The 25,809-nt window shown below is 31.7% G+C and overlaps 2 protein-coding genes across 13 annotated transcripts in view; one reads left to right on the plus strand and one right to left on the minus strand.

The window, feature by feature from the left end:
• The window catches only part of LOC130899969 (disks large 1 tumor suppressor protein), a 1,257,949-nt gene that overhangs the window by 223,986 nt on the left and 1,008,154 nt on the right, over window positions 1-25,809 (plus strand). The window lies entirely within an intron of this gene.
• LOC130899975 (uncharacterized) lies at window positions 6,596-11,262 on the minus strand. The gene is made up of 5 exons (XM_057810249.1): window positions 11,188-11,262; window positions 8,225-8,474; window positions 7,846-8,165; window positions 7,496-7,706; window positions 6,596-7,205 (listed from the first exon to the last, which is right to left on the minus strand). The coding sequence occupies exons 1-5, from the start codon at window positions 11,245-11,247 to the stop codon at window positions 6,811-6,813; spliced, it is 1,236 nt and encodes a 411-aa protein (XP_057666232.1). The 5' UTR covers window positions 11,248-11,262; the 3' UTR covers window positions 6,596-6,810.

Consider the following 25,809-nt stretch of genomic DNA (forward strand, 5'->3'; position numbering starts at 1 on the left):
GATCAGATAAACGCTGTTTGTAATATGGATCAAACATCCTGCAAGAGGTGAATGAAAATACTTTATTGCTTACTAATGATATCAGTGGTTGATATTTGTCTTTTATTATGGAATAATATACATTTAAAGGACATAATTGCAAAAAGTAAGGAACTAACCTTTGCTAAAATTAATAGAAGTTCTAGAAGCCCTCGAGATAAATTGATGAAAAATGTTAACAAGCACATGTCGATTGAGACAAAAATGCGACTCTGCGTTAGTTATTTCCCGATAAGACTTTTCGAAATTTGACTGATTCATTATTCATTATAATCTTTTACCTTTTCTATTTTTGTTTATGGGAATTCGTGTTAATTCTCTATGTCAAATAGTTATGTAGTGTCCTTTTTCATTTTTTTCTAGTTTAAAAAAATTGATAGTCACTCATATCTTGTTAAATGGAATCATAACTTATGCGGTGAATATGATACATTATAAAATTTTAATTTGTAATATCCGTTGGGATAAATTAATTAATCCTGAAGTAAAAACTCTATTAAATTGTTGTATTTCTCTGTGTATATCCTAATAATTATTTCATATTATCACAAATTAGTAACTAATACGTTTAATTTATTAAAAAATTGATGTTTTTGATTCGGTAAGTTTCTTAATATTTGATCTAACAATCGTAATGCTCAGTTACGATTCACCTTTTTCAAGTTCTCCTAATTAGTAACAAGTCTTGTCAAATATATGTTATGCTTATTTGCATCGTACTATTTGGACAGATACTCATCCACTGAGTAAACTCTCGGAAAATTTTAAAACGAATTGCAGCGATTTCAAACGAGAAGGTTAGAATTTCTCTGATGCTAAATTCATATCAAGAATATAAAACTTGAGGCAGTAAAATTAATCGAAATAAATCATAATACTAGACTTAAACGAGCGATATGTCGATGAAAAAGTTTTAAAGCATTAAAATGGTAATTGAAGATAATAGATCTACTTTGAAAAGGTATAACTGTTTTTTGGAAGATATCATTCCACGGTATAACATAACCTTTGATTGCGATAAATAGTGTATCTGCACGTTTACGGTGGGATTACTTAAGAAGTTGATTACTTCGAAAACAACTTTTCAGCTTATCCACGTCTTATATTAAGAGAAATCCGGTGGCTTTTTGTTAAGATTTTATCCGAAAAACTTGATATAATTTAGAGATGGTGAATTTTCGTGACGTTATAAGTACTGCACAAACTAAAATCATTATCACGAAGTATAAAACTATAAATGTTTTGCCGTACTTTCATTCATTTCCTCCTTTTGTTGCAGTTTGCTCATAATGTCATTTGTTAGATCGGCAAAGTTGGTTAAAATTCCGTCATAAGGATCTTTCTATGGCGGTGGTTGTTTGTTTATACAACGGAGACTTCAATAGATTATCATAGTTTCAATTTTTTCACAGAACAAACATACTGGCTCATATTTTACAAGGCAATGATAAGACCAATCATGGTAGTAGACAGAAGAATAATCATGAATATAAGAAATCGCTTACGATAACTACTTGAGCTTGGACTTCCTTCGAAATTTTGTGGGGATAAGCTATCATTGAAGATACAGAAATGGTAGCGATTTAACTAGACTGAAGAATAAGAGAAGAATCAGCAATAGTGTAGGTGTTTGTCTACTGTTGCCTCTGTAAAATCTTCAATCCATGTTTAATCTAGATGCAATTAAATCTACCTAGTTGAATGGGTCAGTAATTTTTAGATGTTGATTACTGTTTTGAATGAGTCTAATTGCTAGGAAAGGAAGGAAACGTCTGGGTGGTATTTGGTAGTATTCGTTTCAGATGTGTCTAAATATACAATGCTGTCCATATATATGAAATAAATCCAATTTTAGCGTTTTTATGTACTATGTAAAAAAACCTAAAACACATCGATTATTGTTCTTAAATTGACAATTTATAGTTTGGGAAAATATTATCCCCTTCGAGCAACTCCTTTGAATTATAAGCTCTCCATCTAAAATTTCAAATAAGAAAGAGGATCGTGTGACACTTTTTTGTGGAGGAATTTTAGTCCTCTGATTAGAAATATGAAGTTATTTTAAATTTGGTGCAAACATAACTGAGAAATTAATTTTTAAGATTTTCTCTCTCTCAATGTACTTTAAAATTGAATTGAATGTTTAAAATGACCACCATTTACTTCTTGAGGCGATTTTGGAATTCTCGGACAACATTTCCTATGACCACAGTTGTTATTCTATTAATTTCTTCCATTACCCTAACTTTTAAAGCAGAAATATTATCTGGTCTATTAAAATATACTTTAGATTTTAAATAAATCCATAAGAAGTAATCGAGAGGAGTCAAATCGGGGGATCTAGGTTGTTATTCGATCGTTCCACGCCTCCCGATCCACCTATTGGGAAAAATCTTGTTTAAATAATTTTTAACTGTACGTGCAAAATGCTCTGGAGGTCCGTCTTGTTGGTAGTGAAGAGATCGATCTATTACATTTGAATGATTAATATCAGGAAAAAGTCTTTGAAATGTAGGCATTAAGAAGTTAATCAAAAAATCTAGATAAACCTCATCATTAACTGTGCCCTCAAAAAAATTAGGGCCAAAAATTTTATTGTTTATGATACCAGATCAAACGTTCACTTATTTAGGATATTGAGTGTGAGCCTCAAACATCCAGTCAAGGTTTCTTTGCTCCAATATCTACAGTTCTGTTTATTAATCGTTTCTTTTAAATGAAACGTCGGTTTATGAGAAAAAAACTATTTTGTTTGTGAATTGAAAATCTGCGCTCAATCTGTTCATCATCAATTCACAGAATTCTTGCCTTCTATCTGGATTATATTCATTGAACTACTGAACCAACTGAACTTTGTAAGGGTGGTACATAATAACGGTAAAATTTATTTTATTCAATACATATGGACCGCATTGTATACATACATAATTCTTTATAGCCTATGAAGAAGTGGAAAGATTTTGAAAAATATTGTTAAGAAATGTAATCTTCTTTTTTATATTGTTAACGCGATACATTGAGCTCAGGGTTTGCGGACCAATTTAATACTACTCTAAGATAGGTCAGTTGTCTTTTATTTCCTTCTTCTTTAGCATTAAGACCCGATTGATAGTTTTGAATATTTCCTTGGTAACTATAATTTCTTGTTTTTTAGTGGACCACAATTTAACGTTAGCATTCACAAACTATTCCGAACTTTCCTGTAAATACTTTTTACCTCAATCGATACCGAGAGAGATGTTTTACGGATCTATTATTTTGACTTAGTAACATCCTATTCGAAAAAACGGCAATTTTGTGAGACTTCCATTTGTTACTAAGTCTGGAAAAAAGCCTTTTGATTTAGTTCATCATTAGAATAGTTTACAAAAATGTTCAACATATTGCAAGCTAGCTCTCTGCTCTACACTAACAGTAGCATTAAGATTTTATTACAAGACTTCCATGAGGGGTTTAAAATAAATTTTATACACAGTGGTTTCAACAATTCAAATTTTCATTCGATTGAGATAGTTTAGGCAAAAATGCCAAGACACGTCAAGACATAGATTCAGTTTTGCTTTAATTCCAAATAACCATAGCTATGATCACGTCATTCAATGTTTTTTCCTAAAAAAATCTTTATTTTTCATGAAAAATTTGTTATTATTTCTAAATTCTAAAAACCTTATGTCATAAACAATGACGCATTATGTAAAAGTGATGAACATTTCAATTTTCAGGATCTGTCGGCTTATTTGCTATAGAAAAACTCTAAGAAAATTGAATGACGTCATCACGGCGTTCTCGTGACATCATTACGGCGTACTTGTAACATCCCCATAGCTATAGTTTGTATAAAAGTAGAACTAAATTTACACTAGTCTAAAAACCTTATTCTAAAATCAAAGATTGATTGTGTAAAAATAATGAACATTTTGATGTGTCTCTGAAAGTTTTGCCTAAGCTTGACAAAAAGTTGACGTTTCCAGTCCATGCATATACAAGGCGTAATAAAAAAGATAGTCAATTATTTTATTGATAAAACATGAAAGACGAAAACATCAATTTAAATCGATCTTCTCCAATGTACTGGCTAGCAATGCAGTTATCCTAACGTAGAGTCCATTTGGAAGCCTTCATTAGAAATAACTTCGGTATGTTCTGCCGTTATATTCTCAATAACAAAGATAGAATCAAAAAGTTTTCGTTTTAGCATAATATCCATTTTTTGGAAAGATCAGAAGTTATAGATAGAACATTTAGCAGCTGAATAGTCAAGAATCAAAAATTACTGGCACGACACGTTGTAATTTTTCATGTCTAATTCTTTGCTAAGCTTCGGAATAATTAATCGTTTCTTTGAACGAACAGGTTTGCTAACGTTTCGCACATTTTCTTCTGTTTCTAAGGTTGAAATATGTCTAGACCGTTTCCCGTTTATAACTGACTCATTTACATTTTTAAATTGTTCATACCTTTTATAAACAGTCTAAAAAGTCACTACATTATTATTATAAAAAGATTTAAATATCATATAATAGTAATATTTATATAGTGAATAAGTTTCTTATGAATATAACTAAACTATCGTAGTCGAATTCGGAAAATAGTGCCCAGAATTAGACTCCGTACGAAAATTTTTGAATCCTTATCATGTCTCTCAATTCTAAAAATATAGTACGATACACCTCATATTTAACTTAACTTTCAATATCAAAATCTAGCATGCAATTTAGTCAAAAAAACGTACTCTATTAGCAATCAGCAACTTATCATTTATCAAATATTTTGCTGAACAAAAATCATAAAGTTGAATACGTTCCCTAATTCTTATGTCTAGTTAAAGCTAAGAATATTTGAACCATATCGTGCAGCTTTTTTCAAACTATGTGACAATATCTCTTGAAGTTATTTTAGTGATAAATTAAATGCAATCACGCTTTTTTCAGTAACAGATAAATCCGAGTAATGTCAAGATTCCAAAATTTACAAAAAAACTCGATTTATCAATCACGCATGACATAAAAAAAATACAACGAGATCATACACTGAAATTTTGGTTTAATGATGCCAATAAAACTGTAATCGCATTTCGAATCAGTGATTGTTTAAGATATAGCACGAGGTTTGTCTGAGAAGATTCCGACCTAACAAAGAAATAAGACATAATCTCCTTAATTATTTCATTACAATTAAAAACAAGTTACTAATGGACAAATCTGGTGAATACGATAAGTTGTCAATCAATTTGAAGTGCAAGTCGTGAATTTTAGAGCTTTCTCTCCTTCAAATGCGATCAATTTGTTGCAATTTCTCCCTTTACCTCATCAAGCAAATCGTATGCGTAATACTCTCCTGTTAAATCAATAACTTTTTTGAAGATAGTCGATGAACACAAATTCATGACTATCCCACTTTTATTACAAATTGCAAATGAAACCGTCTTTGCCTTTTTCAGAATAGGTTGGCCCTTGGCCATCCACTGGATTCACTGTTTTTTTTCCAGGACTATATTGGTTTATCCAAACTTCATCAACTGTTATGAATCGATATGCACAAAATTCAAAGCTTGAACCACGGCAATAAGGCCTGGAAAATATTTATTTTGAATGCGTGTTTGATCTAAGGGCAAACGATACAATCCACATCCCCAAATGCGTTCTCTTCATATGTCAATAGCCTATTTATCTCTCTAACTGTAATTCGAAGGCCTTCCAGTACAATTTTTGAATGATATCCCTGGTTGTCGCAGCTTTAGGCCGTCTCGAACGCTCATAGTCAGTCAAGCTGATACGAACCATTTGGAATTCAGCTGCACAAAGCTTAACAGTCGCAAATGATGATGCAGAGTCAATATCTTATTCATTTGCGTGACTTCCTTACATGATTATCAAATGAAAACTAAGCATCTAAAATAACTAAAACTTTAGTGAGAATCTCCAAAGCATTCGCAAATTCGCTGACATCTTCAGGTCGAGGTCTGAAACTTCACAAATAACCCTCGTTATCTTCAATAGATCTAATGTACGTGGTGTGCTTGAAGAATAAGAAGACTTTCTATTTTTCAGGATGATAATTCATTGTTATATTAATATATTTGTCCTTAAAAGTGATCCCACTAAACATAATACGATTTCAAATATTCTAAGAACCTCTTACATGTGCGTTTTGAGCTCTTCCAACGATGTTGTCTTTATTTGGATAATCTGTTTTTCTATTTTTGATTACTAACATTATGGGGAAGAGAAACAACATTGTCTTGAGGATGATTGCAGTTTAAGTTTTTGACTGAAAACTATGAACAAGTCAAGGTAGTGTAGATAATGTAGAAAACCGAAAATAGTTTTGGTTTATGTTCAATTCTATATTCGGTTTGTTAACACCATAATATATTGGTTGTTTTGTTTGCACATTTCCTAATTTTCTATTTCTTTAGTACATAATTTTCTAGTAGAAAAAGTCTCAAAGCAAGAGATGCTTGTATTAATAATAATGTGCCCATTGCCTTTCACTTTGACATTTCCACAAGGAATTTCATCAGTTTGTATAATATGGAAGTAATGAAACAAAAATGTATACAAAATATTTTGTATTTACAGTTTTAACATTCATCCATTAAAAATTGAAGTGCCTGTAATTTTTTAACAAATTTCGAAAACTAAATTTTGACAAAAATTAATTTATTTTTTACGACTAGGAAAAAACCATAATTTTTTAAAAACATTTCCTTTTATCATAGATCTGTTGCACTGTACTTGTAGTCATAAATTTGTGTAATAGGGAAACCAATTACAAAGCGTTGTATCCACCCAATTTGCTTGGAATGTAAGATTTCAATAACCCATTGTAGTTATTTCCATGGCTGTAACTGGTGTAAAGTCCGTTATTGGCACCCAAACCGTATGAACCGTATCCGTAACCTCCATAAATACCTGAACCATAAAGACCTGAACCGGTGCCATAAACTCCTGAAGAGTAAGTTCCTACTCCAGATCCAATACCAGAAGTGTAGGCTCCAAGACCAGAGATTCCTGAGCCGATTCCAGATGTGTAAGTTCCAAGACCAGAGATACCTGAACCAATTCCAGATGTGTAAGTTCCAAGACCAGTAATTCCTGTGGTGTAAGCGCTAGAAATTCCGGAACCGTAACCGGCGCCTATTCCATAACTGCCTAAACCATATCCTGAAACAAAAGTCAATCAAGACTATTGTGTAAAGTGAAATCTATAAAATTTATAACGATCGAGATGACTTATCATATATTTCCGAAGTGCTTTTAATAAATAAATATTTTAAATAATAAAAATGATAATTTGAAGGTAAGTGACAATCTAAAACATTTGCATCCTCTCTAGGATTATATCTATTTTGACATTGAAAATGACCTAATAAGTATTTAGAAAAATACGGAAAACGATATAGAATAATTATATATGATTATATCTTAGTAAATTCAATAAATTATTTATTTACCGTATGCAGAACCAACGTAGTTTGGTGCTTGAGGTGCGACGACTGGTTTGAGCACGATTTGGTTTCCAGGAAGATGTTGGTTAGAGTGCGAGTAAGTGTGTACTACTTTGGGTTCCTTTACGTAAACTGGAGCAGGTACCTTAACTTGTTCGTATTTAGTAACTGGTACTGGGTAAGGTTGTGGTACTGGATGAGGTACTTGAACCAATTGCTAAAAACAGTAATATCATCTATCATATCATCTATTATATTAAAATTTATTTATATGATCATTTTATCACAAGTTTGAATCTTCGAATCTCAAGTACCCAATTTAATCATTACTACTAGTATTCAACACAAATTCTTACTTTGACGTAAACTCTCTTTTCAACTGGTACAGGAATAGTCTTGGTGACTGGTACTGGGTATGGTTTTGGTACTTCATATGGTACATTCACTCTTACAGGTACAGGTACTGGCTTGGGTACTCTAACTTCGTATGGTTTTGGTACTTCGACAGATACTGGTACCTTCACGTGAACTGGGTACGGTCTTGGGACTTCAACGGGTACTGGTTGTGGTACCTGTACGGTCTTGGTTACAGTAACTGGATAGGGTTGAGCTACTGGTACTGGTACTTTTTGGGTTATGTGACGAACTTCGTGGCTATCATGAATATTGGCGGCAGCTAAAATTAAATGAATATATTGATTACTTCAAGTGAATAATTTCCAATTAGCGAATTACCTCCGTATGGTAAGGTATTGTAGTATGAACCTGATGAACCTATCAATCCCAATGAGCTAACCGAATTTACTGATCCTACTCCTAAGGTACCGACTGCGGCAGTTGAGTCAAAACCGGTGCTAGGGATGTATCCACTAATGCCATCAGACACGAAACCAGCATCGGGATATAGTCCATCTATCTGGCGCTTAGCAGTTTTCTTATCAGATTTATCTTCAGTTGCGGCTGCAACTGCTAGAATAGCTACAAACTGAAATAAAAACGGTATACAGTTCATATAAATTTATGTATTTATTATCAATATGAACTTATTTGTTTTCCAAAACATTTACTTCAAATGAATTTTTCATTTATGTAAATTTTTAGTCAACTGAGGTTAGCATGAAAATATTTTTCCTTGGAAACTTCTTTTTGTGCCGTAGATAAATTTATAACCGCATCATATGGAAGAGAAAACCCCAAAATAAAAAGAAACGGTGATGTATTACAAATTTTTCCACCAAGCAAGATATCTCGCATTATTTTCACTTCCTAAACCTCTAGTAAAAAAAAACGATTTTCGTTATGAAAGTTTTTGTGAAAGCGATATGTCGAGTAAGGGAAATGATGAAATATTTCTATTATAAAAAAGAAAGAAATTTATTAGGTGAGAATAGCTTGCATTGAGAACATTCATAATAAAAATTTAAAAACAATTTAAAATTGACATGAGAAAGGGAAGTTTTCAATATAATTTCGTTGTAGCATACATTGAAGGATTTATATCTTAAAAAATTTTAATTTGATCTTATCTATAGAAAATAATGAAAAATTGATCGTCAGTTCATTTCTCTGGTGATTTAAAAAATATGTATGAGGAAAATATTGAAAAAAAATATGGTGAATAATTTTTTTTATGAAATCGTCACAAATAACGATGATTATAGTAGAAACCAAAATATTTACAATAAATGGATAAGCTCAGCTTCCGCAGTATCAAAAAAAAAATTGGAAAAGTCGAATTTCTCTCATTGTTTTTAATTTTCTTAAAATATAACAAATTATCTCAGAAATTTATTTTTTCATTTAAAACAACAATAATCTAGAATAATTGTGTATTTTAAGGGTTTTTTTGATCTTAATTTAATTTTAATTTATACAAATTCATTCTTTTGAATAAATCGGAAATATATTTCTAAAATCATTAGTTGACTTTTTAGTTATAATCAGAAAAAATCACACTTGCCTATTTTATATATACTTTTCGATAGTAACGTCAACTTATTGCCTGTTATTTTAAACTGATTTTTCTATCTCAAATGACATCTCAAATCAAAACAATCATCACGAAAGAAAAATAGATTTTTACAGCGCTTTGTTAAGATATAAATTTTTAACATTTATTATTTAATATCTCGAATTATAATAATTGTAAATTATAATGTCAGAGAATTTGAAAATAATTTTATGAAAAATTACAATCCCCACAGCTTTTGTTTTTCTCATAATTTTCTATGTTTTCAAGATATTTTCAAAAACGTGTTTTTGGTTATGTTATCCAAATTGAGTTAAATTTATTTTAATAGTAAAATAAAATTATATTCAAATATTTAGGATTTTATACAGATCAGGACGGTCTACTATACAAAATCTATGTAAATCATAATCAGTTTTGTTATATTTTATTTTAAAAACTATTTTGGGCACTTAGTAAGCAAATGACGTTGCTCCTGGTAAATATTTCGTGTGAAGTAGTGTTAATCATTAATAATTTATAACCATACATAATAATAATTGTAAATAAACTAACAATCTGACAAAATACAAGATCATACTCAAATAAATTCTGTTAAAAGAGGTTCATAGTATTATTTGGTATTAAGTATATTTTAAACACTTATTAGCAAGACTACATTCAAGTACTTGAAAAGAAAATCGACGTCCCTAATATATAATAAAGTTATGACTTGACGGAAATCGAATTGCTGCGATATTTAAATCATCTTTATATTTTGAAAAATTTAATAAATTCGTGTATCATTAAGAATAAAAAATGATAAATAAATGTCATATAAATAAAAATATTTGAGTGAAAATCAAGTCAACATAAAATATTGAATATTCATAGAAATACTCAAAAGCGGAAAGAAAAATTTAAAATATCCACTAAATTATACAAAAATTCATGTATGTTAAACACAGAAAAATAATAAAAAACCCTGATGGGTAGAATAAATTGTAGAAAAACTAATACGAAAAATAACTAATTTTATAACTAATAAGTTCATCATAAAGATAAGTATATTCCTAAATTTCACTAATAAAGTATGCAGGATTAAATCAACTAAAAATAAATGGTTACCAAAAAAATGCCGATGATATTACGATAATAAAATTTCAACTTTCGAAATATTTGATTTCAAAATGTTTCCTTTTGAATCAACAAGAACGAATCTAAAAAACTAGTTATTCACATTATTATGGTGATACTTTTGGTCATGTAAGAAAAGTGAATTTCAGTAATACAAAAGGAAATAATGGAAAAATTATGGAGACAAACATTAATTCATTAATTTTTGTTGGATTGAATTGAATTGAATAACAGAAATTCGATCTAGGAGCAAAACTATGGAATGAGAAATGCTAATATGCTTTTATAATGAAACAATTTAGGATAGAAGATGCGGAAAGCACATGAGGAATATAAATGAAAGTTAGCTTTCAATATACATACATTTAAATGCAAAATGTTAAAGTTTGGATTATGGTTGTGAGTAGTATTATAACAGAAATTGAAAGAATAGAATAATCATGTCCAAATAATATAAGACTAATAGTTCTATTGACTTACATCCTCAATAATAATCAAATACTTTTTTTTCGGAAACAACGTGCATTATATGAAAATGCATTTAATTTGAAGGAAAGTTTGAAAATATCATTTTATGAACAAAAATAATGTATTTTGTTAAATTGTGACTTACTGCTAAAAACGCCTTCATGCTTGTTCTTTTGCCACTGAATGCTGATGATGATAAAATCATTTCGCTATTTATATATAGAATAGTAATCTGAAATACTCTGCCTCCAAGGACGGTCACTGTCAGGTCAGCTTCGGATCCTTTAGATTTTTTCTAATTTCCATGTATCAAGGTGTTAAATAATAATTAAAACATAAAATAATTTATTACATTTATTTGAAATTTTAATTATTTGTATCACATTTTTTAGCGATGATTATTAGTTGTTATATCATCTTGTATATCCGTTATCAACTTATGAGGAATAAATGCCTTATGTATCAATAGAACTGGAATAGAGTAGTTGAAACAATCCGCCTGTTCATACTTTATTTTTACCATTTCATTAAATATTATAATAACTGTCTATCTGATAATTACTATTGGAACAACTTCCTTAGCTCGCTGATTTTCTGATACGCAAAAAGTACTTAAATGAATTTATACACACCAGCTAGCTTCAAGCGATAATTAATTCCGAGACCAGGCCAGTTGAATATTACACAATATACTTCAAATCTGAAAGATAGTACTGTCATATACAATTATTATAATGCGTATTATATCCAAATGAGTGGGTTGATCATGTCTTCAGAAAATCCTCAGTAGCAATTAGACATTATATTTCAATGTTGGTTATAAAAATATGGTAGTAGACTGACAAAAAATTGCTTATATATTTCCATACCAACCAATACATTATCATCACGCACAGATGCATTTAAACATTTCGTGACTTCTTTGGCGTCAATTTAAAACAAAACTTGATGTTAAAACGTTATTCCAGTTCTGTTTTAATCCAGATATTAAAATCTCGATCTAATAAAGCACCTGGAGAAGTAACCAAAACAAACTTATCACTTATCATTGTTCCAAATTATGAGAATAAGAGAAATCTTAATTGAAACAGATGCAGATGTTAGAATTCATATATTGAGAAAACTAACGTTAAATGTTAAATCTTCCAAAATCCCATTTAGAATCTGTTGTTCACCAAACTTATATTTCGAATAGAATACCATAATATGGATCTAAGAAAGTGACTGTCCTCTTGTTAATATATGATATTCAATAAATTAGAGTTATATTTATACCTAACCCTAACAGAATCGAATTACATATGGTCCCAAAGTCTTTGTCTGTGACAGTTCATTTCGAATCACAAATCAGTATGTAGTGTTTGATAGTGTCTTTTAAAATGTCTATCAATCAGGGCAAATATTTACCCGTTGAAGCAAAAATGACAGTTGAAAGGGTATGATGTACGAAACTGCATTAATTTCTTTAAGACTTAATTCGCCGCAGTCCTTATGGAATGTATGAAAAACAAAAAGTGCCAACGTTGCCCCTTTCATAGGACTGTTCCAGGAAACTGATGGTGAGATTTATTGTTCCACTACACATTTATGACGTACTATACGTCGTTTGTGGTATTATTTCAAGAGAATATAAAAAAGGCAAGTTGTAATGGAGTCACAACGCTTTCAAAAACTGAAAATATCTCGAAAACATAAAAACATACAGCTAAATCGGAAAACCCAACGATAATCTACCGCGATGAGACTTGGTACGACACCCATTGTACACCAAGTAAACGAGGGGTTGGTGACGCGGAAGATACCACAATGTCTGTTTTTAGCAGCCAAAAATATTTGGGTTTCCAGTCTAGATAATCACTACAATACAACAATGCGAAGATTGGTTGCAAAAAAGGGGCCAAATATACCATCAAATAGCTGAATTGTGATAGATAATGCATCCTACCATAATCGCCAGTAGAATAACGTGATAATGTGACAGTATAAGGAAAATGTATTGTATCATAATATAATAGTATGACCCTATAGAATCCTCTTCGAATAAATAGACATAAATTTACGACTTTTAAGTCTTACCGAATTTTTTATCGGTTTCAATAGTAAACGTAATGAAGATTGTGAAAAATACTAAGCCTCCTGCACTTCACCAAATTACTATGCACTACTAATTCATATTCTCTAAACACTAATTACCAATTTATATCCCAAACAATACAGAATTGTCTTTGATTTTAGTATTATTAAGATTATTATTTTGTAGATAGATATATGTGTATGAGAGTTTGGCCAATGCATTGCAACCTAAAAATTCCATTTTGTTCCCAACTTTGCTAGACCTGTATGTGTGATACAGTTCTTCGCACTTCATACAGTATTGATGCTACTACAGATTCTGATAGGTTTCTATATAGAAACACCCGAATACGATGCTCTCTCGATGTATGCAGAAATTATGCATTTCGTGTTTCGCATGTACACGAGACCTGCAGTTTTATTCTCTCAAGTTACAGTATGTCGTAAGGAATTCAGTGAGAATGGGTTTGGAATTGTTCCTACAAAGCTCGATGTATTTATCTTTTAGCGGTCATATTTCCCTAAGTGCAGTCCCATTATAGTCTGCCATCGAGTGCTTTTCTGAGCTGTTCTATTCTTCTCGGTCCTTCTTTAAAGTAGTCGACCCCTCAGAAATAAAAAATTTTTATCCATTTGGAAGCGATTAAATCCAGTCTTTTCTTGCATACCTTTACGTAATTGGCTGGGAAAACATTGTTTCTTTGTTTCAGTATTAGAACGTTATTCTCGCATGCATTTTCGTGCAAGAATGGATTGCATTCTTAAACGATTTTTGGTAATTTCATGTCGCGAGTTGGTGACCCTGAACAACAGTTTCATTTTGACAGCCGACTGTACTATGCATAATTTCAAGAAACTATTTACAGTAAATTATAATGAGTTATAGATATAGAATATGTTGTCATGACATATGGACAAAACATAAAAATCTACAATGAATAAATTTCTTGGAAACACCTAACCTCAAAATAAATGACTTAAGCAGATTTTTTAATTCAAATAATATTTCCAAAGTCAACTGTCAAACATGAACCAATGCTACCAACCGACCATATACGTTATAGTGTAATTTCCCTAATGTATATTGTTAACCATTTTTCTATGAATAAATAATACAAGCCAAAAACAGTGAAAATTGTATAAAACTCTCATAATAGAAGGCCATTTCAGCATTCGGAATTTGGAACTCTTGCTGGAATGAAAAGCCTTCTGTTACTATTCTTTACTTAATTCTAATTCTAAGATCACCTCAAACTTGATTATTTGCCTTAACTGTCGTTTAGGATTGCTTTAGTCACCGTCCAAATTGAACTCAATGTGTTGAACTTCTTTCTGAGAGGTACTACGAGAGATTCTTATTAGTTTTTAGTATTTGGTTCCTGGTCCATACACATGTCTGCGTTTCTATTGCGGCTTCTAAGTTATCAGTATATCATGCCATGGTGTGATTTCTGACTGAATTAAGTGTGTGGTATTCCAACCAACAATTCTGAAACGTTATTCTCGCAATCACAAGTTTTTGATAAACTTAAACTATTGATAGTTAGGTTAGATTAGGTTAGTGTTCTATTCTGCTGAGTGATATCTCTATTTTATAAATCCGATTCCGACTATTGTCTACTACTCTACCTCATATAAATAAAAAACATATTAACGAATTGGTAAAATACGACAAAGCAAAACATATCAAAACTTCATGGTTTTTCACATGCAAGCGAATCAGCCTTTGAAGCTTCTATGTATGTGAAAACAATAGACAAAGATAATAATTCCTATGTTCATTTAGTTTGCGCAAAAGGTAGCGTAGTTTCAATTAAAATGCAAATTTGGTCACGATTAAAATTATGTGCTTTCTAATATTAGCAAGACTAGTGAAGGAATTACTTGCTTTTTTTCGATATTTGATAATATAATATGGATATATTCAACAATATTTAAATGGATGGCTGAAAAGCATTACTCACTTACTTATCAGAAACTTTTATTGTTAATAGGTTGTCAGAAATTAAAAATTAATTGATTTTCCAGAAAAGTTGGACTCTACGCAGCTACCTGATTTACCTAAAGTAAAGATAAATTCATCCTTTACCGTTCAATTGAAACCAGATTTATTTATATTTTAAAATTTATCAAACTTGGTAACTTTAAAACTCCTTGAGGCTTAAAAAAATGCTTAAATTTCGAATAGGACAAATCTTTCATGAAAATATCTCAAATGCGTTGATTTCCTCGTGGATATTACTTTTTGAGGAATAGAAATTAGTGAAACATGCTACATAGCATTTGGTGTCTTCAGTTTGAAACTACGACTATGTAATTTCTTTATTTCGACCTTTTTTACTGATTTTGTTGTCTTTCTTCCTACAGTCATCACTCTACTTACATATTGTGACTCATTTTTCCGTTTCTATTTTTGCTGGTACTCTGGTATCATTTTATATAGCTGCATCTTATACTTTTTCCACGTGAACGCTTGTTTTTTGCTTTCAATCGTTTTTATTTCACCGATTTCTCAGAAAAACTATATTAAATAAGATGTATTTATTATCATTTCCTTTCCAATATTTCTTTCGGTTCTTTATGTATTTATATATTGGCCCTCTTTCATCCATATTTGTGGCTTTTCAATTCTGTACTTAATCCTATTAATAACTTCTTTGGATTTCCAAATTTCGGTTCTATACTTCTTCTTGTTCAGCACTTTGTTCTGGCTATAGATGACGATTGAGTTTATTAAATCTAGGTTTCTCTTTACTCCTTTTATTACTTATACTGGAGCTATCTTTTCGTCTTCTTTTGGTCATTGGTCCTCCGTTTTTCCTCCTTTTTTTAGTCAGGACCATAATGCAATCACCACAACTCCATCCCTAGAGATGGGTAACTCTTATATCAAGTCAAACTCCACCAAACCTTTCTGTATAAAAAAATTTCCCTTTTCCTACCCAAAAATACTCATAATACCCATCGAATCTCTCTTAGAAACATGATGAAAATTAACAACATATTAAATATAACGAAAGTTTTATTATCAACCTCTAGAAAATCCTTCTACAATCAAACCGTCCTCGTATACATATTTAGAACCGAATATTTTGGAGCCCTCTTCAACAATGGATAAGTTTGAAAAAGTTTTTCGACTGTCTTCTGCGCAAAACTCGACCCTTGAAATTAGAAATTTTTTCCCTCATTTTATATTGCTGTTATCTAATAAAGATTGTATCGTCCATTTCCTGTGAGAATGTACCAATGACAAATCATTTAATGAGAAACATTAACTGTACCAGATAAGTTCTTCGAAAATATTCTAAAATTAGAATCAAAAGACTAAACGTTGCTGTGTTTCGTTAGCTTCTCACACTTGATTACCTTAAAAACGTCGCGATCTCCTGTGGTTATTTGTCAACAAGCAAATAAAATATAGTTTGAATTTATTTATTTTGGAACCTCAATAAAAGTGGATTTTAAATTAGATTAATGATACGATTTGTTTAATTGAGAGAATCACCTTTGAGGACACTACATTTTGAAGGTTTATTTGAGATTTATAAAGTAGTTTGCACATCCATATTATTCTATTTTATTAATACACATCAATCAGTTATACTTTATATCGAGTTACGTGTTTATACTGTTTGCTTAGAAATGATTGTAATGACGATAGCTTCAATAATGTACCGGTTGAAAATAACAATATTTTTTCATTAGCTTGTTATTTTTTAGACCCTTTCGAACTTATATATTTTTTCATAATCCTACTTTATTTGCAATGTTGAAAGTAGTTACAATTAACAGGACATATAGAAAATAGTCCAGTCCTCTTATTCAAAATTTTAAGTAAATTAATCAATACTAAATAAACTGACAAAGCACAACATTCAAGGTAATATTTTTGCTTTGATACAACATTTCCTAACCGATAGATCATTCCAGGTGTCAATTAACGACCAAATTTCCTCGAAACACTGCGGAGATATTGGCGTGCCCCAAGAATCAGTCGTGAGTCCAAAGCTCTTCATAATAGCCATAAATGATAAGATATCATCTTCAAGCGACTCCCCTATTCAGATCTCTGCATACGCAGATGATCTAATCATCTTTTGGAGCAGTCAAAATAATCAAACCACATGTAACTTAACTCAGGAAGCGGTAAATCAACTTAGTTAGGAATTTCAACTAATTGTCACTTCTAAGCCTCCAAATAATAAATCATTAAATTCGGTGAAGCATCAAGATATAGCATACTTCCTCGAATAAACAAAATTTTGCGTTGATTAACCTGGAAGGATCGTATCAAAGAAATAAAAAAGAATTGTGTGGTACGGACAAACATTTTAAAATCATTGGCTCGACTTCAATGGGGTGCTAATGAAAAAACCCTACTACAGGTGTACACTCCAATCAAAATTTATTACATTAGTAAATATACTGAAACTTTGATTTCTAAATTTTATCAATTCCACTCACTATAATAAAATTCTGTATACTAATGCATCTAAATCTGAGATCGACGTAGGTTGTGCCGTAGCCAATTCACATCAAATAATTAAACGACATTTTATACCATCTTTCGCTAGCGTCTCTACAGAAGAACTATATGCAATCCTTCAAGCTTTGAACTCCCTTTTCTCTGATGACAAACATTCAGCTATATGCACAGATTCTTTCACATCAATAAACTCCATTAAACAAATCCAGTATATTCTATTAGTCAGAATATTCCTACTGTATTAACCGTCTTGCAAGCTCTGGTGTTACCAATAATTTAGTATGGATACCGTTTCACTCTGGAATACATGGGAACGAACTTGCAGATCAAGCTGCAGCTCTAAGCTACATGAAAATGAACGGTCTCTCGACTTCAAAAACCCACCTCACATGAGACGTAGAGACTCAGTTGTTGCACGCAGGCTACGCATCAGGGCATACTCGATTGATTCGGGGCCACTTCTGATTCTCCCAAATGTCAGCACCGCTAAATACCACTGACAGTTACAGTTAACCACGTACTAGCAATACTCCAACAAACGCCGTAACCACCAGCTAGGAAATTCGCTCCAAAAAAGTTTAAATAATGCGGAACAGTTACCACGCCTAATACATGTGTCAATAATCTTAGTTGTCGAGACACATTTATTCTAATAAAAAAAATAAATTTTTGACTTGAGTATTGGGGTGTATAATAAGCGAATCACTAAATTTATGAGTCTTTTTGAGTCTAAAAGTCCTAAAATCTATTAGGTAAGTCACAAGGGTAGTATCTAGTCAGCATCTACCGATTGGGTGGTACCACTAGGATATTTGACAGATTGTCAGGATGGTTGCCAAGCCTTAGAGCGTATTTTTGAGATAAATTGGATATTTCTTGTTCCAAACTTTCCATTCAGGCGTCTTGAGCAATTAAATTATTAGGTACATACCAAGAAGAGTTCACAATGCTAGAAGATCTTTGGACATTTCTAAAGTTACAACAATGTTAATTGACTGTGATCGGCGGCCTACTATCCATTTAGTTAACTGAGTCTCAATTCTAACTATTGACTTGTGTAATTATATTAATCAATAAATCCCCTGATATCTCATAGTTTGCTCACGTAGTTTTATTTTTTTATCGTATTGATGACCTTTTATTCTATTTTTTAAATACTGAGATGTCTGTCCTATGTAAATAACGTCATAATAATTACCTGATATTTAATATTGATTTTTTTCATTTTTGAGTGTTTTAGATTTTATTTTAATGGAATATTTCAATGTATTTGTCCTTTATGACAAATATTAATAACCTATTTATAGAAATATTTTTATGATTCTACATATGGTGGGAATAAATTTAGTTTATGGCGGCTACTTATTTTTCAAGTGTGAAAACAAAGGAAAATTTATTTTTGTGGTGATAACAAATTGTTAGCTTGATATTCATATTGTAATTGATGACTTCATTCAGAAGGGGCGTCAAAATAAAATAATTCAGCAACGAAAAATGTTTTTCCTGGATATCACAAAATGAAACTCCGACGTGTGAAGAATGCAAGTAGTTACGAATAATTTGTAATATGAATATTTTCTTTTTCACAAACCAGTAAAGTATGCAAACAAGACATTTTCAGATGTCGAGGTTGTTTTTGTTCCTTGTCAAAAATCCATGAAACGTTTATTAGCGTATTCATATTTATATATTAATTTATTTCACCATAAATTTCTCAATGATTTTTTTAATAATATCTGCTAACTTGGGTGGGTGTTTCGTCTACCTACATATACTGTCAATTTCAAATATTTTTTATAGAGCCAAATAAAAAATTCGGTCTGATTTATTGAATCGAAAGTACCAATTTGAAGAAATGATACCGAAAGTAGGTATTTTCCGAGTTTTTTGTAAATCTGCCGATATTAATTCTTCATTGTTGAAAAACCTTTGACCACTGAGGAATTATTTCAAGTTTAGATACAAGAAATAATCCTATGGAACAAAATCTGGTAAACGGTTCCAGAAATTGTTATTTTCTTTTTCCCTCCTATGAGAAATATATTCATTATCCACAACATTTCGAACAAACCAAAAGGCTTTAGATAAAATATTGTACTTAACTTAGTTCAAAAGGATTCTACTTCTTCGTTAGAATATCATGTTCTGAGATCATTAAGTAGTAAATCTTTGACTTGGAAATGATTAAATAAACAATGTTAATCGAAAAATAAAATTTTATTATACATTTATAAAAAAACATAAATGTATAATATGATAATAAAAACACATTCCCGGATATCACTCATTATATGAATATAAAAATACAATCTGCTTCAACGAAGTTTATTTCAAGGGTTTCATTCACTGGTTTATGAAGAAGAAATAGTCTCAGTCAACAATGAATTTGGGTAAAAATGGTGGTGAGGAAGCACACATTTTTGCTTCTGAAAATGCAACTTTGCATTATCCCGATGCGAAGGAAGCTTTTTCTCAGCCAAATGAATAACTAAATTGAATACTAATAAAAAACTAAATTGAATACTAATAAAAATAATTTCTGCCATCCCTTTCAAAGGTAGTCATTGGAGATTATATAGTATCCAACTCAAAAAACCTGCATCCTCTGGGCATGCAAAAGGGCCTTCGGTTGTTCATGAGTTCTTCCACCTAAGATCTTCCACTGGATATATACCTCAATGTTCCATCCCCTACTCACGTATTCCCTGTATGGAGAAAGAAGAGTGCGACTACACAGCGTTCAGCGTCTTACTTATTTCAGTATCAAGGCCTGGAGCCATGTTTTTGAAGTCTTACTCGGTCTTCCGAGTCTACCACGAAGAAAACAAACAGGTTGAATAGTCTCAAAGAACTATAGGGTAGACCAAACAACTGCTTCATTTCAATAGTGACGAGACTTTTAACCTAACACGATCATTCAAAGCAATATCTCCACACTATGGGCATCACGGATGCTCCGGAATGACGCTGGTGTATGGATGACGAAACTGCAGACCATCTGTGAGTGCCTAGCACTCATACAGGTACTGTGCAAACACTTGGACAAGCCTCACAGTTTGCCTAGTGACGTCAAAAAGTTTTAGCATAAGTGGGGCATGGCGGGCCTATCGGAAGACCTTGGCCACCCTCTATCCTACTATGAACTATGATCGAAGCTTGAAGAAACTGATCATTTTAACTGCGCTGTTTTGTTATCCCGGCTGTATCTTTTCATTGCATCCAACATAAGATGGCCAGTCTTCATTTCGTAGTACATTGTTTAATTCACTAACCATCGAGAGATATAACAAGGAAAGGACCTTTATTGAGGATGTTTTCCCGCTGGAACGAATTTTCGTGTGAGAAGGTTTATTGGTGGGAAAATTCAGTATAAAATAAGAAAGTCAAGCTATTAGATTTTCGTACATTCAGTCTCTAACGACGATTCCTTGGTTATCGAGACGCGCGTCAGATAGTATAATGAGTGTTGGTGTAGTGGTAGTGTAAACAGTGCGTTCAGCAGCGAGAGGATGTTGAATATATGTTATACAAATCTGACATATTTGTTTGCCTCGAGTAATACCTCAACATTCTATTTATAATATTTCATCTAAAACTATCTAATCATTAGAATCTAATCATTAGATTAGAGTTTTTGGTTATACATTGCAAAACTATTTCTGATATGAAAAGACAGAAATAAGTGGAAAACTAAAAATTTAATTACTGTAGCGAAAGTGTTGTCAACCTCTGAAAAGTCATGCTTCCGTCAAGTCAAACCGCTCTCGTATAGTCTTACGAATTTACTTCATAAGTTTGGTTTTGCTCGTCAAACTTGTCTCACAGTTCGACTATTTTATGGCGTACATAATGATCCATCGAAGCGACTATTTCTAGTTAAATTGCTCGTTTTTTGACCACGATCAATCTTACTGATAATGTGCATATCGTGCGCACTGAAGAAGCCGTTGTACATGGAAAAACTGGGATTGTATCCTTCCTCCAATTTGGATTGTAACCTAAAAGCTTCCAAGCTTGAAGTTGTACAGGAATTAGAAGAAACTTTCGGTGAAAGACGAATTTCAAGTGATGATTCAATTAAAAGGCTACCAAAATCGTTCATTTAACCCCATCGGATTTTTTTAGGATTATATAAAGTCACTACCATAAGTGGATAAACTAGTGAACATCTATATATTAATATACGAAAAAATATTTGCGAATACGGTGGTATATTCTGCTCAAAGTTTGTAACAATTTGTATTCTAGTCTATATATCCAGCCACGGTCTGAATCATATTGTTATGATGACTTTAACTTGATAACTGTAAAACAAACCTCACATTCACATTTCCTATTTTACCATAAAGAATCATTTTCTAGTTTATTGTGTCACATTAGAATACTTGAGCTTTGTGTTTTCAATTTATAGTGGCTCTTATTTACAGCTTTCTGTGCTCATACACTTTTAAGAACCAGCTGTTAGACGTAGCCGTCTCGTCTGCTTTTAGATTAAACTTCTCTGAACGAAAGATCATGTCCTTATACCGACCAGAGGTCGAAATCAACGCTTTGCAAGCTATACATTTCTTTTTGCGCTTATAAGTTGGTGTGTATTGACAATAAAGCCAACCAACGTCACGTTTTTCGAACAAATGAGATTATGAGAAATACGATCCACTCTTAATAATTGAGTGTATACCGAACTAATTCAACCTAATATCTTAATGTTATAGAAATAATTACATACTAATGTTAACCAGGTTAAAGTGTCTTGTTACAATATTAATTATTGATGATTAATATAGTCATCACTTATTTTGTTTCATTGTCAGATTTCAATATTGAAAAGTGATTTTGTATGAAACATTATCAAACATTTGTTGAAACCATGGTTGTTATGAATATAATGATTTTATCATATACAAGCTGACCCGGCAGACTTCGTACTGCATCAATCGATAAATAGAAGACTTAAACTTTTGGATAAAATAAACTTAAAACAAACAAAAGTAATCCTTTTACAATAGAACAAATTTTTAAAAAAATACTGATAATGACAGACATACACAGTTATGATATCAATTTAAAGCTTTCTAAAAAACTATTTTTTTTTTGTTTTGTTTTGTGGTGCGTAAATAAATAAAGATGACGGTATTGTCCATACGCGAAACAGGAAAACTCAAGTTGCTTCCACATACTTTCAATGAATGGCCTTGCGATTTATTTATGGTCATCGCAAAGACCAGGCCTATCGGAAATTCTAAACGTTTAAAATCGAATGGTAAATCCGTTGGAATAATCATCACCTTTTCCACTGCCAGTCTTGTTCCAACTGATCCTACTTTTAATTGCAAATTGTGAAGTGGTAATCGAGGCAATTCCAGTTAATTTAAAAACTACGAGATAGTTACGTAGTAGTTACGTCATCCTGGTTTATAACGGTGTCGACTAATTTGAAGGGAACCAACTATCCCGGAAGAAAATTCTGAATGATCGCATTGAGATCCTCGACATATTTATTTTTCTCTGTCAATATTGCTCGTTCCCCCAGCCAATTATGATTATTGAACTGATGCGCTATATCTGATGAAAACACGCTAAATTAGCTCCTTTTTTGAGTCTGTAATGTGACAGAAATAATTGGATGATGTGATGAATCCTCGAGATGTCCAGTGCGACTTTATTATTTCCAATGTTCAACAACTGCTTGCACTTTTTGTCTGTCTATGTCAAATATGGTTGCGTTCAGAAATTTTATTGGTGACAAAACATCAAGGAAAAACAAAATTGGTGTTTTTATTTAAATCCGAGCATTTTCATATTTTCATTTTTTAAACCTGGATTTTCACAAATAATTCAAGACCAGAATTAACCAAATCGGTTCAGCCGTTCACGAGTTTTAGCGAGACTAACGAACAGAAATTAATTTTTATACATATAGATTATATAAATAGATCTTTCCTCGTGTTTTGACTTTTATAATGAGCCCTTCAAATATACGAAATATTTCAAACTTTAGCTTTATTTATTTGTTGGATTTTGATATCATCAAATGACTTGTAGTTTAACGTTATTTTTTCCACATACTACAGTTTCGTAAAAGTATCAAAATTTATCTAAAACGGCCCTGTACTTCTGAAGATATTTTAAGATTAAGGTATATACGAATATATGAAACATGGTTACACGAAACATCCGTTAACTGAAAGGAAAAAAGACAAAAATTCAAATTTAAATCGTACGCCGACCCTTCGAAGCTAAGGTACATTCGTCAGTGACAGTTCGTATGGTTTCCTGTTATGATGTTTTATTGAGACTATTGAGATGATATATTGAGATATATCTGACTATTTCACTGATTATTGATGTGCCACTAGATATGAAAAAAAATTGAGTTTTTTTTTCCAAATGTAACCTCATTTCTCCAACCGATGGACCAAGAATCTGCAAGCTTCAAACGATATTACAGAAAATATTTGCTACGTATGGTTATGCTTGGACAAAATCTTGGATAAAATCTATAAACTGATAAACGTGAAGGAAACTGTTTATAAAGCAGCAGAATATTGGGATTGCGTTACTAAAATAGCTTGGTATAAGTTTGCAGAAATGAAACTACTCTTGTATCTGTGAGACCCCCGAACCTTTCTGTATAAGAGCTGCTGAATCAATCTCTGTGGCGACCACGTTTTGAAATGCGTCTCTGTTCCACGCTAAGATTTATCCATTCCCTTATGTCAGGACAGGATTTCTTCTTCCTGTCGACGCCTTTTCTTCCTCTAGTCTGCCCTGCATTGTGTTCTGTACCAGTAGGTATTTGTCGTATGTAAGATGTTTTTCTTACTTCAATAATATTTGTAAACAGCTTTCTTTTGCGACCAATGCGTCTTAGTACTTCGCCGTTGATGATTCTGTCAGTCCAAGGTATCTTCAGGATTCGTCTATAGAGTCACATCTCAAAGTTTTTTGATCATTTGAGCTTTGAAGGTCCAAGTTTCCACTTCGTACAGCAGTACTGACTACATTCCATGAATCCTATTCTGACGTGATTGCTTAGATTTCTGTTTGCAAACATTGAGGAGTATTTGTCCAATGCTTTTCTAGTCATTTCAATTCTGATCTTGATTTATTCGTCTGGATCCATTTGAGCGTTTATGACTGAACAAAAATACTTACATTTTTGAATTCGAACATCAGCATTATAAAAATATTCATGAATAGCTTAAATGTGATGACGATGAGGATATGAAGTGATGGCGGACGATTACATAAAACTTAATGTTTAAAAAAACGAAGATAACGATAAAAAAAGGATTATAACATAGAGCTCGTTGATGAAAATAGCTTCTTCACAATCAAGCTTTCTACTACCAAGAAGAAGATGCAATTCAGTTGCTAAATTTGCTATTTTGGACTTTTTTGAAAGATTCTATATCAATGCCAACTAATTATATTAAGATATGTATTTCATTCTGTCCATAAATGACCGATTATTAAATTGTCTCGGAAAATCGAAGATTTGTAATACCATAGCAACATCTTATAGTTTCATGCTGAAGCCAAGATATAAATTATTTTTTCGTTTTCATGTATTACATTGTTAACGCATTGTCTTGTATGTATATCGCTGGGATATATAGTAAATCATCCATATCTTTTTATATTACGTAACTTCTTCCTCCATTCGATTCGATGGATAAAAATGAAAGATTTTAATATTTTTGCGAATTGTGATAGAAAAGAGCAAATGGTCTGTGTCTGTGATATTCGCACAGGAAATATAGACGTCATAGCAACTTGAACGATATCGTTGAACGTGCGCAGAATAACTAAGTTCCTTCAATAAAACCTTACATATTTCAATGATTTATCATACGAGGTGCTGAAATTAATTCCATGAATTCATCAATAAAATATAAACTTATAAAGCTTCTCACAAAATTTTATTATCTACTTTATAATAGTATCGATGCAATCCTACATAAAAATACCACAGTTACAGCTTATTTGATCTTCTCTACGCTACCATGATAAGTTCTATTGAGATGTGATTTTATCCTGGAAGATGAAAAAAGTCGCCGGGGACAATATAAAAACTAAATAGTAGAGTCGGCTCCGTTGGAGTGCCTTTATTAACCTTTCGCCCAGCGCTACGCCGTCCATTGGACGACAGACAAGGATATTCTTTATTATTAGGAAATTGAAATTTGTCAACTGCCGTCCAAA

This window comes from Diorhabda carinulata, chromosome 12 (genome assembly GCF_026250575.1).
Source record: "Diorhabda carinulata isolate Delta chromosome 12, icDioCari1.1, whole genome shotgun sequence".
NCBI lineage: Eukaryota > Metazoa > Arthropoda > Insecta > Coleoptera > Chrysomelidae > Diorhabda > Diorhabda carinulata.

What these genes read in the sequence shown, in the direction of transcription:
- LOC130899975 (XM_057810249.1), bottom strand. Translation starts at nt 11,247, where the DNA reads ATGATTTTATCATCATCAGCATTCAGTGGCAAAAGAACAAGCATGAAG. An exon ending in GCATGAAGGCGTTTTTAGCA is followed by an intron (nt 8,475 to 11,187) that starts GTAAGTCACAAT and finishes TTTTTATTTCAG; the next exon opens with TTTGTAGCTATTCTAGCAGT. An exon ending in CAATACCTTACCATACGGAG is followed by an intron (nt 8,166 to 8,224) that starts GTAATTCGCTAA and finishes ATTTAATTTTAG; the next exon opens with CTGCCGCCAATATTCATGAT.